This window comes from Micropterus dolomieu, linkage group LG07 (genome assembly GCF_021292245.1).
Source record: "Micropterus dolomieu isolate WLL.071019.BEF.003 ecotype Adirondacks linkage group LG07, ASM2129224v1, whole genome shotgun sequence".
Taxonomy (NCBI): domain Eukaryota; kingdom Metazoa; phylum Chordata; class Actinopteri; order Centrarchiformes; family Centrarchidae; genus Micropterus; species Micropterus dolomieu.
Genome location: NC_060156.1, coordinates 1,877,435 through 1,890,916, shown reverse-complemented (window position 1 = coordinate 1,890,916; position 13,482 = coordinate 1,877,435). Strand labels below are relative to the sequence as shown.

The window sequence follows — 13,482 nt, the reverse complement described above, 5'->3', positions numbered from 1 at the left end:
AATATGCTAGAAAGAAAAGCCATATCACCCAGATTCATTTAATGTAATACAAATTTAAACAGATTTCTTAGTAAGTCATCTGAGGAACATGGTGAAACGTGGTAAAAGGATCCCAGAAAAGCAGGTTAGTGGGCCTTGAATTAAGATTTGCAAGTTTTGAGTGCAGCAATTTAGTCTTGAATGTAACAATAAGGGCTGAAAAGTACAATTATTTTCATTATCAGTTACTTTTTCAGTTAATCAGTAAGTCATTTGGTGAGTAAAATGTCTTTGTGTTTCCTGACCAACAGTCCAAAACCAAAGACATTCAGTTTAATCAATAATCAAAATAGCAAAGTCTGTAGATGAACTAATCTGATTAACTGTTGCAGCTCATGTTACAAGTTAAAATGAATAAACACTTAAACGACACCACAGGCTCGCTGTTGAGTTATTTTGGGGATTAGTAACCCGACGAAACTAGAGTCTAACTGTGAAAAAAAAGAGATCAAAGATGGAGCTGTGAAATGAAAAACTGCTGCGACTACAACTCCCAGCATTCCTCGAGTTCCCACCTTCGCGCTTGCCGTATTTAACAAACGGCTTTTTGACAGTTGTCCGTGTTCGTTCACCTTAAAACTCTTAACAGTTTCTTTAAAAACGCGCTGCCGACGCTTTATTTCACGATGTGACTTCTGACAAACAGGACAGGTTCGTAAAAACGGTAAGACTGCGGTGTAAAAACAGGTTAAAAAATACCGTTTTTTAACCACAGAAAGTGATTTTTAATGCTAGCATGCTAAGAGCTAGTGTATCTGTCTCCATGGCAACGCGCTCCTCATATAAACGGAAAATTAAATAAACTTATCGATTAATGTCAAACTGCAGCTACAGATAGTTTCTGACGGCTACCGTGGATAAATATAATAATGGCTAAGTAACTTTAGCTTACATTTAAATAAGTAAATAGAGTACTATGTTGAGGTACTTGTACTTTATTTCTATGTTATACTACTTTATATTTACACTTCACTTCAGTTTATATCGTAGTTTTACTCCACTGCATGTATCTGACAGCTTTAGCTGCTCTTAACTTTAAAGATAAATGTTTTACGTACAAAATAAAAGATTAACTTATAATATAATGTATTATATTCTTGCGGATTAAACCAAACAACAGTGTATAAAGTAGCTTCTGTTCTCAGGTTGTAGGCCTGTAAAGCATGGGAGGTCTTGGGAATTATGAGCAATATTTAATTATATTTATCAATATTTCAATGTTTTGGGAACATTGTTGTATTTTAGTTTCTTTTCCTCAAATATAAATGTTTCAGTTGTATTCCAAGATATTCAGTTGCATTATAATCTGCAGGATGATGGTTTTGATGGTGATATTGCCTTTGAAATATAGATTTTATACCAGGCGAGGGTGAAAATCTCATATTTTCCTTTATTGCATCTCCATTTACTCTGTAAATGGTAACATAAATAGGTTCATTTACATATTCGTTAGCGTCTGACTTATTAAAGGAGACCATTATTGCATTATTTCATGGTAAATATCTTTGGGGTTCAGACTAGGGCTGAACAATTAATTAAAATATAATTGAAATTGCAGTATTATATTTGTTAAAGGTGAAGTCTGATTCAAAATACCATTTAAAATTAAATATTGTCGTTATTATTCTACAGACTTGTTTGGTCTTTGCAAAAATCACACCATAATTCATTTTAATCCGTTTTTCTATGAAAATAATGATGATCATTCCCTCTGTTGTTATGTGACAAATAAACCTACCTTCTACCTTCAGTATCGCAAATTGTATCACACCTATCAGTCAAAATAATCACATTTAGATATTTTTTTCAAAGTTGTTCAGCCTTAGTTCGGACCATAGGTGTCATTTACACTGGGGACCCTGGGGACATGTCCCCGCCACTGTTTTAAAGCATAATTAAAAATAATTAAAAAGATAAAAAATGAAATGTAGCTTGCAGTTAAATGACAAATGAAAATGCCTTTAGAAAGGTTTAAGAAAACATGCAATGCAATTAAAATATAGAAGAAACAAAGGTGCATTGTCCAAAAAAAGGAACTTAAGCTAAAAAAAAAACAGCTGCTGATTATAAAATGACCCAAAAATGTGCAGCTGCGCTCAGTAACTTTAACAGCTTCTTGTCACAGTTTCCTTTTGGCCAAGTTTTCTGTTCTCTCCCTGTGAACAGAAAAGTTGATCTGCAGGAGAAACAGATCTGAAAGCTGCACAGAATGACTGAGAGCTGCACTGACTTAGATTCTGTTTTATTTATATATTGTGAAATGTCACCTGTCACCTGAATTTTGAGTTTCTTTTCACATAAATAAAAACCACCATAAATTGGTGCAGAAACTTTCACCAGAATAACAGGAAATGAAGTGTTTAATGATCAAAATTTCCTGGGGGAGGAAACACCATTTAAGTGAGTTTTCCTGAGTTAAGTGTCTCTTTACACCCCTAATCTGAGCCCTTATGTCCCCACCACTTTTCAACACAAAGGGACGCCTTTGGTTCGGACAAAAGAACCTGAAAATAATCTTCGGTTGCAGTCATGGTTCTGTTTCTGTATGTCAATGGTCAAACTGATATAATGAGAAAAATGAATTATCAAACTGTGCCATTTTCTATAAAAGCAGCCAAAACGTTCTTCACATTTGACACTTTATTCTGTTTGTTTTTTTTGTTGCAGGTCTTCCAGCTGTTATGAACAACTATGAGGTCATCCGTCAGGTTGGAGAGGGTGCGTTTGGTAAAGCCTTCCTGGTTCGAGACAAAGGGGGGGGTGGAGACAGACAGTGTGTGGTCAAACAGATCAACCTCAGAAAGGTACAGTTTCTCACCAGCACCTGCAGCTCACCGACGTGTTAACACTGTGCTGCCTTCGCTATATATTACCATTTTCGTAATGAAATCATGTTATTACATGAAGTCTGGCAACATGTGTACTAAGCCCTCAGTGAGGTCCTCCTGCCGACAGTTACTCAGGTCTTGAGGAAGAGTACTGAATTCAGTTTCCTCAAAAAAGGCGAGACGAGACTTTAAAACTATTTTTTAAATATCTTTTGATGCCGAATTAAATGAAAATTTAGAGCATTAAACACTTTATTTCCTGCATTCTGATTATTTTTTTTATGGTGGTTTATGGTGACTTATGACGATTCAAACTCTGTAGCCTAAGTCAGTGCAGCTCTCAGTCATTCTGTGCTGTTCTCAGACCTGTTTCTCCTTCAAATCAACTCAAGTATCTCATATCATCCCTGCTGAGTCAGGATTTAGTCACCTCAATGATAAATTATTACATTTTAATTCAGCCAGAAACTCCTGGACTTTATTAGCTCCTGTGCAGCTTTTCTGCTTGTGTTCAAAACTTTCTGCACATTCAGAATCTCTCCCACAGATCTGTGTTCTCTGACGCGTGCAGAGAAAAGGCAGCACTGGTGTTTTCCAGGACTTGTATTTTGTGTACGGATCATTAAAACAAGCCATAACATGTGAATCAGTGAGCTTTAGAGCTGCTGGGAGGTGGATTTTATTACCTTTGGACAGAACCAGTCTGACTGTTTCCCCCTGTTTCCAGTCTTTGCGTTAAGCCAAGCTAACTGGTTGCTAGCTGTAGCTTCATATTCAGCTAGACAGCATGTTAGCGTATTTCCAACAATGTCAAACTTTTACATTTAAGGTAAGGTTAATGTATTTATCATTTGTTTACTTATCAGTTTATTTAACAAGGCAGTGCACGTTGCACTGCAAAGGTACCAGAGTTAACCAAGAAGCTATGTTTCAATGAAAAGAGCCTGAAATTAAAGCAGTTACTGAAATAACTTACAGAAATACATCATAGTTTTTTGCGACACATTCACCGATGTGTCCCTGAGCAAGACCCTCCTGAGATGTCCGGCCTCTGACATGTGTAGCAATAGTAAGTCGCTTTTGATAAAAGCATCAGCTAAATGATGATTTAACATGTAGAACATGTACATTAACACGTTCCCCCTCCCAAAGGAAAAAACAAAACAAACCAGCAGCATCCCAAAACACATCTAAAGGTCATTGATTACACCAGCTGCCACTCAGCTGGTTTAGGTTCATGTTGTTTTCACTGCTCAGATGTCAGCGAGGGAAAAGGAAGCGTCCCAGAAAGAGGTGACGCTGCTGTCGAAGATGAAACACCCGAACATCGTCACCTTCATCACGTCATTTCAAGGTGAGCGTTAACTCCACGGAGGACAAGGTGCGATCGAGTTATCAGAGCGTTCACTGTTCACTCTGTGTGTGTAGAGAGCGGCGGCCTGTTCATTGTGATGGAGTACTGTGACGGAGGAGATCTGATGAAGAAGATCAACATGCAGAGAGGAGTCGCCTTCACCGAGGAGCAGGTGCACACACACACACACACACACACACACACACGCCTCTGTGGAGTAATTCTGTCTTAACGAAGATAAAAATGTGACTGGTAAAACTGAGCTGTGCGTTCTTTAGATCGTGGACTGGTTTGTTCAGATCTGCTTGGGCCTCAAACACATCCACGACAGGAAGATTCTCCACAGAGACATCAAAGCTCAGGTATCTGACCCGATTCACTGCTGCACACATTCATTCACTTTCAAAGCCACCTCAGTCATGGTCTCAGAGGGCGAAGAGAGCTGAAGGCAGAAGGCTGATGGAGCCGCTTCATTACACAAACACACCCTCAGGCAAGGCCAGTTTATTAGTATTCCACATTGCAAAAACAAGGCAGTTCAAAGTGCTTTACATAAAACATAAAAGCAACACGGGGCAATAAAAAAAAGACATTTTAATGTGATTTAAAAATAGCTAAATATAAAAAAGGAAAACAGGAGAGTAAAATATAATTAAAGGCAGCTGTAAAAAGAAAAGTCTTCAGTCTTGATTTAAAAGAACTGACAATTTCAGTTTTCTGGGAGTTTGTTCCAGATATACGGAGCATAAAAGCTGAACGCTGCTTCTCCAGGCTTAGTTTTGACTCTGGGACAGAAAGCAGACCTGATCCCAGACCACCTGAGAGGTCTGGATGGTTCATAACGAAGCAGAAGATCAGATTCATGGTTTAGTCTTTTAATCTCATAAAATAGTGGAAAAACGCCCGGAGGAAAGTTCCCAGAGTCCAAAGCGTCTGCTTGTCCAACCCCTGAAGTAATGAACTGACAGTAATATAAAACAGACAGAAGAAGCAAATCCTCACATTTGAGAAGCTGGAACCATTTTAGCTTGAAAAAAGGAGCAGCCTAATATATCATCCTGTAGCTTGTTTCCACTCAGTGGAGGTTGTTTCTAAGTCATCATACAGCACAAGGCTGCATAACGAAACCAAATGCGTAGCTCCATAATGCTACACACACAACATATAATTAAGTGTAGACCGACATTAAAATACGGTAACATATAAAATGAAACAATACAGTTATTTATAGACAGACACGTCTCCAACCCGAACATTCCACACCGCATTTTTGAATTTGCATCTGGGGTGAATGTAAACAGCAGCAACCGGATGATAATATGAAAGATTTTTTCCATCCAACGGAATTATTCTGCATGTCTTATCATTTAATACACACATTTGGTGCTTTTGGAAACTTTGGGAGCTCCACTAGACTGTGAAACAAATGAGGTTTGGATAGTGTTTATCTGAACAGCACGAGTCGGTGGATCACTGGTGTTTAACCTTTGACCCCTTACTTTCTGTCCCAGTACAGAGCGGCTCTGATGACACGCTGGACTATTAATATTTTCTAATTGCGTCTGGTCCTCTAATATGACTACTCACAGCTAAACTTGTTTGCTGATTTCCGACGCAGTGAGAAGTTCTTCTTTTGGTGGTGTTGGAAGTATTCAGATCTAAAAGTACTACACCATAAAAATACTGAAAGTAGAAGTCCTGCATTGAAAGTGTAGTAAAAGTATGTGAGTATACTCAGAAAAATGTCCTTAAAGTATTAAAGCAGTAAAATGTTGTACTATTATATCTCCTCTCCTCAGCTTATCATCATTAATGTAAAGCAGGATGATGCAGCTGTAGTTGGTTATTTTCAATCAGGATCAATCGGCTGATTATTTCCTCCATCAATACATCGATTGTTTGGTTTGTAAAGATTCTGCCATCACAGGTACCCAGAGCCCAAAGTGACAGCTGTAATTGATTATTTGTTTATTCTATTAAATTAATCGCCAACTATTTTGAAAATTAATTGCTTTAAGCCCTTTTTAAAAGAACGCACGCTTAAATTCTCTGATTCCAGTTTCTCAAATCTGAATATTTTTTGGTTTCTTTGCTCCTCTGTGACGGTAAACTGAATATATTTGGGTTGTAGACAGAGCAAGACGTTTGAGGACGTCGTGTTCAGGCTCGTACGGGTGACCCAAGCTCTGACACAGAGCACAGGAGACAGATAAATGCTTAAGGACTTAAAAACTCAACCAAACGGTGGAAAGATGGTGAAGTTTAGCAAGGCGCAGGAGCTGAAGAGATCTGGGCCCGTATTTATCAAGCTTCTCAGAATTACTCATAAGAACTCTGCTAAGAACTGACTTAAGAGTAAAAACTATTCTTGGCTCAAAGCTGTGCTTAAAAGTTAGTAATCAAGCATCATAGTCCTAATCTGAGTGAAGTGTAGGACTAAATCTTAAGTGTCAGTCTTAGTGCTGATTACGACACTTTGCTGGGCCGCAAACAAGTTTTTAGATGACGATGACGCCATGGACCAATCACTGCGCTGTCCGTCTTATTAAATGCGTGTCGTCAAATAATTCAGAAACAGTCTTCCTCTCCAGAACGTCTCTGTCTCCACAGCGCCATCACAAGCCCCTACTGGCAGCTCCTGACCACTCGAGAGACCTCTGGAGCTCTTAAATAACTGGGGGAGTAAGAGTGATTCTTTGCTTTGAGAAATTTGCTAACTTGCTTTTATTCTGAAGTTTAAAAGTAGGAGTAAATTTCATAAATTCTCAGCACTTATGCTTATGGAAATCCAGGCAAAGTGAAAACTCCGGCATGAAGTTATAGCAAGACGATCAAACGACAAAACTAGCAACAGTAGAACCTACGCTTGGCCTGATGTACTCTACTGTGGCGCCGATCACAGGAAGCCGGGGGTCTTATAAACCCTGGGTTGACGAGAACAACCGGCGTGCAGCTCCATCAGGTGTCCTTGTTCCACGTTAGTTATAATCGTTAGTTGCAGCCCTAATTAACAAACATTACAATTACTCAAATCATTTAAAGCAGAAGCAACTTAACTTTAACTTTCTGTCCATCCACTGATGGTTTCAGCTGCACTTGCATAAAGTGTTGAGGAGTTATAACAACACATAATATTTTTCATGTGTGTGAGAATCTTAAGTTGTAAAGTAACTAGTGACTAAAGCTGTCAGATGAATGTAGTGAAGTAAAACAACATTTTCTCAGCCACCTTTCAGTCCTACAGTGTTTGTGGATCACGTTAACTGACTGCACATCGAGCATTCCTACTTAAACTTGTACATCGTAAACAACATTATTCAGAGACCCTGAAGGTCAAGCTGTTAAATTAACGAGTATTATCATTACAGAGCGGAGGGGATTGTGAGGCTTGAGAAGTGTCCGGAGCTCAGCTCTGTACTGAACAAAGACCTCGCTCTGTGCCAACTCCCAGAATAACTCGACACAACCGACCTCAGACTGCGTCTCTGTTCACAGCCGTCACTATCTTTCATCAATCACACACAGGATACATGCCCGGTCACTGTTTTTCTGCTGGAACACAGACATGCTTTCATTCCTGCTCTCCCTCTGCTCTAGAATATCTTCCTCACCAGCGGAGGGATGAAAGCAAAGCTGGGGGACTTTGGAATCGCAAGAATGTTGAATAAGTAAGTCAGTGTCATCTTCACACACACAGAGTGCAGCTGTTTCTCACCGAGCGCCCTGTAACACATGGAAGACCTCCAAACAAGTCATTATCATTCCACAAACTGTCGAACGGGACGTGTAAACACACACGCTTGTGTAAATAATGTTCCGCCTAAAGGGGAATAAAATTAGATTTGTGTCCTGTAAATACCAAACTGTGTATGCCAGTATTTGTAGTGTTTCCTGCAAGATAACATAAGATAAGCAGTTGTTGGAAAACGTTTAGAAAACAGAAAAGAATATCTTTATTGTCATTGTAACAGTACAATGAAATCAAGTCCAGTCCAAGATAAGTTATTAAAATATAAAACTCATAAAAACACATGAAAAACAACAGACATACTGCCCTGCAGCCTCTAAAAGTGACTGCATTTGTGATTTTTTTTGTTTGGCACCATTTACTGCACTCTTAGTCTGTTTGTTCTTGTTTTGAGAGTCCTGTATCGTCCCGGTCCCGTCCAGGCTGTGACTCCTGCAATAGATTTTTCTGAAGCATCAGGAACTGTGTAGAGAGGGAAGAGGGCAGCCGACCTTTATGACTTTATTTACTTAACGTATTGAGGTATTTGTACTTTACTTTACTACTTTACAATTCTACTCCACTAGAGAAAACGAGAGAGTGCTCAGTTTCTTTATTCTCATAGCGTAGGCTAACTAAAACAGGAGGTTATTATTACCAAAACTTTGGTTTTAACTTTGTTCAGCTGGGCTAGGAGACGCAGGTGCAGGACTAAGAGAGGGAGGAGATAGATAAAAGAGGAATATGGATTACAGAGTTGAAGGGATTGAGCCGGGGTGGATGATTAGATTCGTGCAGAACTGGGTTGGTGCTGCTGTGCAGAGCAGGAGGAACCGGAGTAGAATCTGGGAATAGTTTAGCCGGGTGGGGTCCGTGGAGAGCAGACGAGATGAGAACTGTTTCTGGCAGTGAAACTAAAACATGTTATTATCCAAAATTTGCTTTTACCTTTTATTAAAGCGACTAAATGTTCTTCTTCTACAACAGGCCCGATAAAATGATTTCAGTGTGTTCTTTATGTTGTAGCCTACAGTTTACTGATACATTTTAAACTGTAGGCTATCTGACTGATCTGTTATGTAAAAGTAATAAACCCAGTTGTCATCACTCTGTTTAATTTTGCTCCCACACAGCTGAGGGCTTCATTTTTTCTCTCCTTCGATGTGAACTGGAGCGTTGCGTTCACTGCTGTGAGAGGAGGTCAGGCGTGCAAAAAAACCCCACAATATTCAAATCCCAAAATCGAATACCTACCAAACAAATGAATACTCAAATATTTGGGTCCAGCCCTAATAAAAAGTAGTTAAATCCAGCTCCACCTCGGTAAGCAGTAAAATGCTTCTCTAACATTGATGTGTCAGTATTTACAATCTCTTTTACTGCAGAACAAGTACTTTGATACTTTAACTACATGAAGCTTATAATACTTCTCTAATGGAGTATTTATATAGTGTATTTGTCTTTATTGATCTGTGGAGGGGGAATTCACATGTTGGAGCACAGAGACAGACTACGTGTTGGACATACTGAGATATGAACTATCACATGGTTGGTTTTGGTCTTTTCATGGGATTTGTTGACAATAACAAAAATGTCGTCAGCCTTATTCTTTAATGCTACAGTTTACACTGCTATTTTGGACAATAGTGTTCTTCCAGCATTGTGTCAACAGTTTGTCCTGTTCCTGTTTCAACATGACAATGCCCCCCCCCGCACACAAAGACCGCTTCATAAACAAAGAGTTTTCACATTTTGGTGTGTAAGAACTGGAGTGTGACAGCCAACTTGCAGAGCAGTAAGACTTAATCAGATGTCTCTTTCTTACCTCTTCAGTTTTTCAGTGGGCTGCAGTCTGATGTTTTTAGTAGGGGTCAACCGATATGTTTTTTTCAGGGCCAATATCGATACCGATTATTTGTAATCAAGGAGACCAATACTTGTAACTGATATACATTTGCAGTGAAAATGAAAACAGTGGTATAAAAAATTTGAATAACACAAACTTCAACACACAACTTCATTAAAATGCTTTTAGGCGTATGTTTAGTTAAAAGAGAACTTTTCAACATCAGCATTTCTTATAAAGTTGACTGAAAATCTCTATAAACAAAATAGCTCCCTGAAGTTTATACAGAAAATAAAGTAAAAATAAATAAAACTAGTAAAACTGAAATTTTGGTCTTGCATACAACAACTATGTGGGCGGACAAACGTACCGGTCACAGTCAAATAAAATCCAACAGACTGAAAGCAGACAGCGCAGACAGGCACTGTGTCCATACAGTGTTGTGCATAAACGTGCTGAAACAGCGACCGATCATTGAACAAGTTTATGTTTTTGGAGAACTGAATGTGTCCGTTTGTGAACACGAAATCGTGCACCGTTGTGTTAAATTCAACGTAAACTACTAAAACAACAGAAAGGAGTTCACACTGTGAAGAAAGTTTCACTTTCTGGCTGAGAGTTTTCAGACACAAACACACGAGTGTTCGAAAGCCTCATATTCACTTTGGAATTGGAATATGAATTACTACAGTAACCAAAAACGATTATTTTTCATTATCGATTAATTTGTCGATCATTTTCTCGATTAATCGGTTGGTTGTCAGGTCCATAATATTTCAGATAATGGGGAAAAAATATTGATCAGTGTTTCCCAAAGCCCAAGATGACATTCTCAAATGTTTTTTCCAAAACCCCGAAGATCTTCACTTTACTGACAAAGAGGAGCAAAGAAACCAGAAAATATTCACATTTAAGACGCTGGAATCAGACAATTTTTACCTTTTTTCATTTAATAATTAGTAAAGTTAATAGTTGACAACTAATTGATTAATCGTTGCAGCTAATGGGCACCTGACTATTGTTTTAAGAAACCTTGTGAACCTGTCCTTTAACTGCACATCGGTCTCTGACAGATGTTTGTATTTGTGTAAGTAAAAACGTCAGGCTGGAAAATGTTTGCATTTGAAAACAGGCCACCACAATAACCCACACCGGAGGAATGCTATGTACGTGTGAACACCACGAACAGGAAAACATACGAACTGTGTCTGAGGTTTGGACTGTGTTTGTGAACTGTGGCTGTGCAGCACCATGGAGCTGGCCAGGACCTGTGTCGGGACACCATACTACCTCTCCCCGGAGATCTGCGAGAGTCGGCCCTACAACAACAAGACGTATGTACGGTCGTCTCTCTGCACAACATCCACAACCTGAACCACCGTGAAGCTTTTCTTTGACACCTCTTTCCTTCTGTTGTCGGGGGGGAGAACATGTTTACGTCTAAAGTAAAGAAGGCTTTGAGGATGAGGCTTAACCCGAGATGTGTTTGAGCCAAATGTAATTCTATCTCTGATAAACTGAACTTTTCCAAAAGCATTAAAGAGCAGGACAGAGCTGCCAAAACTGTAATAGCATCCAGGACCAACTTCTTACACAGTGAATGTGCTAATCTTTCTGTAACAAAGCTCCAAAGCTGCAGAAAGAAGTGTGATTGTATAGAAGTCTCTGAGAAAATGTTTCTACTTGTCAGCTGATTTATTCTCTCAGTAAACACTTTCCTGATGAGTTTATGGTCTCAGTCGCTAGTTTCAAGTCTTCTTCAACACAGCATGATGTTCATTTAGTAAATTATGGTCGTATTTAGAGGAAAGTCTGTGTTTTCGTCTCAGAGCTTTGACCCTCTTACAGTGGAGAAATACCAGGCTTGACAGGCCTGCTGTGTAGGTAGGTACAGCAGAACAGACACTGTTAGGAGGGGAGGGGTCCAGGAAACAGCTCAGGTCAAACTGAACCATGTGCAAAGAGAGGAGCTTCCCTTTTTTATTTTGGCTACTGATATTGTCATTATGTGGTCGCACCAAAGCACATTCACTCAGAGGGTTAAAACAAACACATACACAGAGTTTCTAAGAGCAAACTCACACATGCAAATGTTCTCTGCGCACTTGTTTTGATACAACTGAGGTCAGAGTTGCTTCCTCTTTCCCACTCTCACACAGACATGTTTGGAGTGCTATACTTGAGAGACCCTCATCGAAATAATCCGTGCACCGAGACCCCATCCCTAACCTTCACTTGAAATCTAAATCCTTAAACCAAGTCTGAACTCTCAGAGAAGGGACAACAGTGTCTTAAATTTCTGAAAATATCCTCATTTTCAAGGTCTGAAACTGAAGTAGGACCTCACAAAGATAGAAGGATAAGAGCACACTCACACTTGGTTCGTTGCCAAAAACAGCAGATACCAGAGCTGTTGTATTACTCCACAGCTGAAAACCTTTTTACTAGACTTTCCTGTCGGTAGCTGGGCTCTGTTGGATTTTGACATTATGGTTTTGTTCCTGGTGTTTATGAGTTTAGCTCAGGGGGAGGGGGGATATTCAGCCCAGCATCCTGTTTCAACAAGAAACATATCAAGTTGCACATTAGATTCACAAAACAAGCTGCTTGATGGTGACTTCACTCTCTGATTCTGAGCTGCGAGGACATCTGAGGGTGACTCCCAAGTCAGGGAGTTTGTTTATGAAATGATTATGGTTAAATTAATGCCAGATTGCATTGTGTGTGTGTGTGTGTCCTCTCTGCAGGGATATCTGGTCTCTGGGCTGCGTCCTGTATGAACTCTGCGCCCTGAGACATCCAGTAAGCTGCACCACGCCCACAGCTCCAAGCCTCTGCTAACACTGAGCTAATGCTAACACTAATGCTAATTTAGCCTACAGAGGGAACTTATACAGTAGCAGCGCAAAACGAGGGGCCATTACTGAGTTAAGATGCTGACCATGTTCCCAACAAAAGCAACAAATGCCAAAATGAATAAAAACATGAAGTGCCCACAGCTCAAGGTGATGTATTCAGATGGCTTGTTTTATTCAACCAACACATTAAAACTGAAAGACATGCCGTTTATTATTATAAATGAGACACGTCAAATCCTCACATTTGAGAGGCGAGGACACGAGGGACAAGTCGCACTTTTACATAAAATGTGTGTGTGTGTGTGTTTGCCTTTCTTCTTCACCTGCAGTTTGAGGGCAGCAGTCTGCGGCAGCTGGTCAGTAAAATCTGCAGGGGGCGCTACAACCCCGTACCCAGCCGCTACTCCTACGACCTTCGCCTGCTGGTCACCCAACTCTTCAAGGTCAGACGCTCTAAAGACCAAAGTATTGTTTTTCTCTTCACAGTGAGAGGATCTGAGCTAAATGAACCACAGTGACGTGTGCATAAGCAGACGGTGCACTACTGTGATGCACAAATATAAACATCTGGGGCCAATTTTTTTTCTTAATTTCTCCTTAGCTAAGAAATTTACTTAAGGGTGTTGCACAAAATCCCTTTAAACGTTTCCTTAGTTAAGGGAAAGCATTAAGGTGTTTTCTGCATTGATAGAGAATTTACAGTAGTAAAATTCTACTGTTACCATGGAGACTGTTTGCACCAGGACTTGACCTTTTACAAAGTTGGAAAGAAAAGAAGACAAGAAAACCAGTAAATTTGATCTGCAAATAACAGCAAACAGAAAATCAAC

General features: G+C 39.6%; 1 protein-coding gene across 3 annotated transcripts in view; it reads left to right on the top strand.

Annotated features, from left to right (window-relative positions):
• The first annotated feature begins 586 nt into the window (after positions 1–586).
• LOC123974227 (serine/threonine-protein kinase Nek5-like) overlaps positions 587–13,482 on the top strand; it is a 34,770-nt gene continuing 21,874 nt past the window's right edge. For all 3 annotated transcript variants that reach the window (XM_046054779.1, XM_046054778.1, XM_046054777.1), the window contains exons 1-9: positions 587–690; positions 2,707–2,843; positions 4,125–4,221; positions 4,296–4,393; positions 4,500–4,583; positions 7,819–7,889; positions 11,042–11,128; positions 12,542–12,596; positions 12,982–13,095. In XM_046054779.1, coding sequence (XP_045910735.1) covers positions 2,721–2,843; positions 4,125–4,221; positions 4,296–4,393; positions 4,500–4,583; positions 7,819–7,889; positions 11,042–11,128; positions 12,542–12,596; positions 12,982–13,095 — 729 coding nt within the window. In that variant the 5' untranslated portion in view covers positions 587–690; positions 2,707–2,720. The remainder of the gene's footprint in view (positions 691–2,706; positions 2,844–4,124; positions 4,222–4,295; positions 4,394–4,499; positions 4,584–7,818; positions 7,890–11,041; positions 11,129–12,541; positions 12,597–12,981; positions 13,096–13,482) is intronic.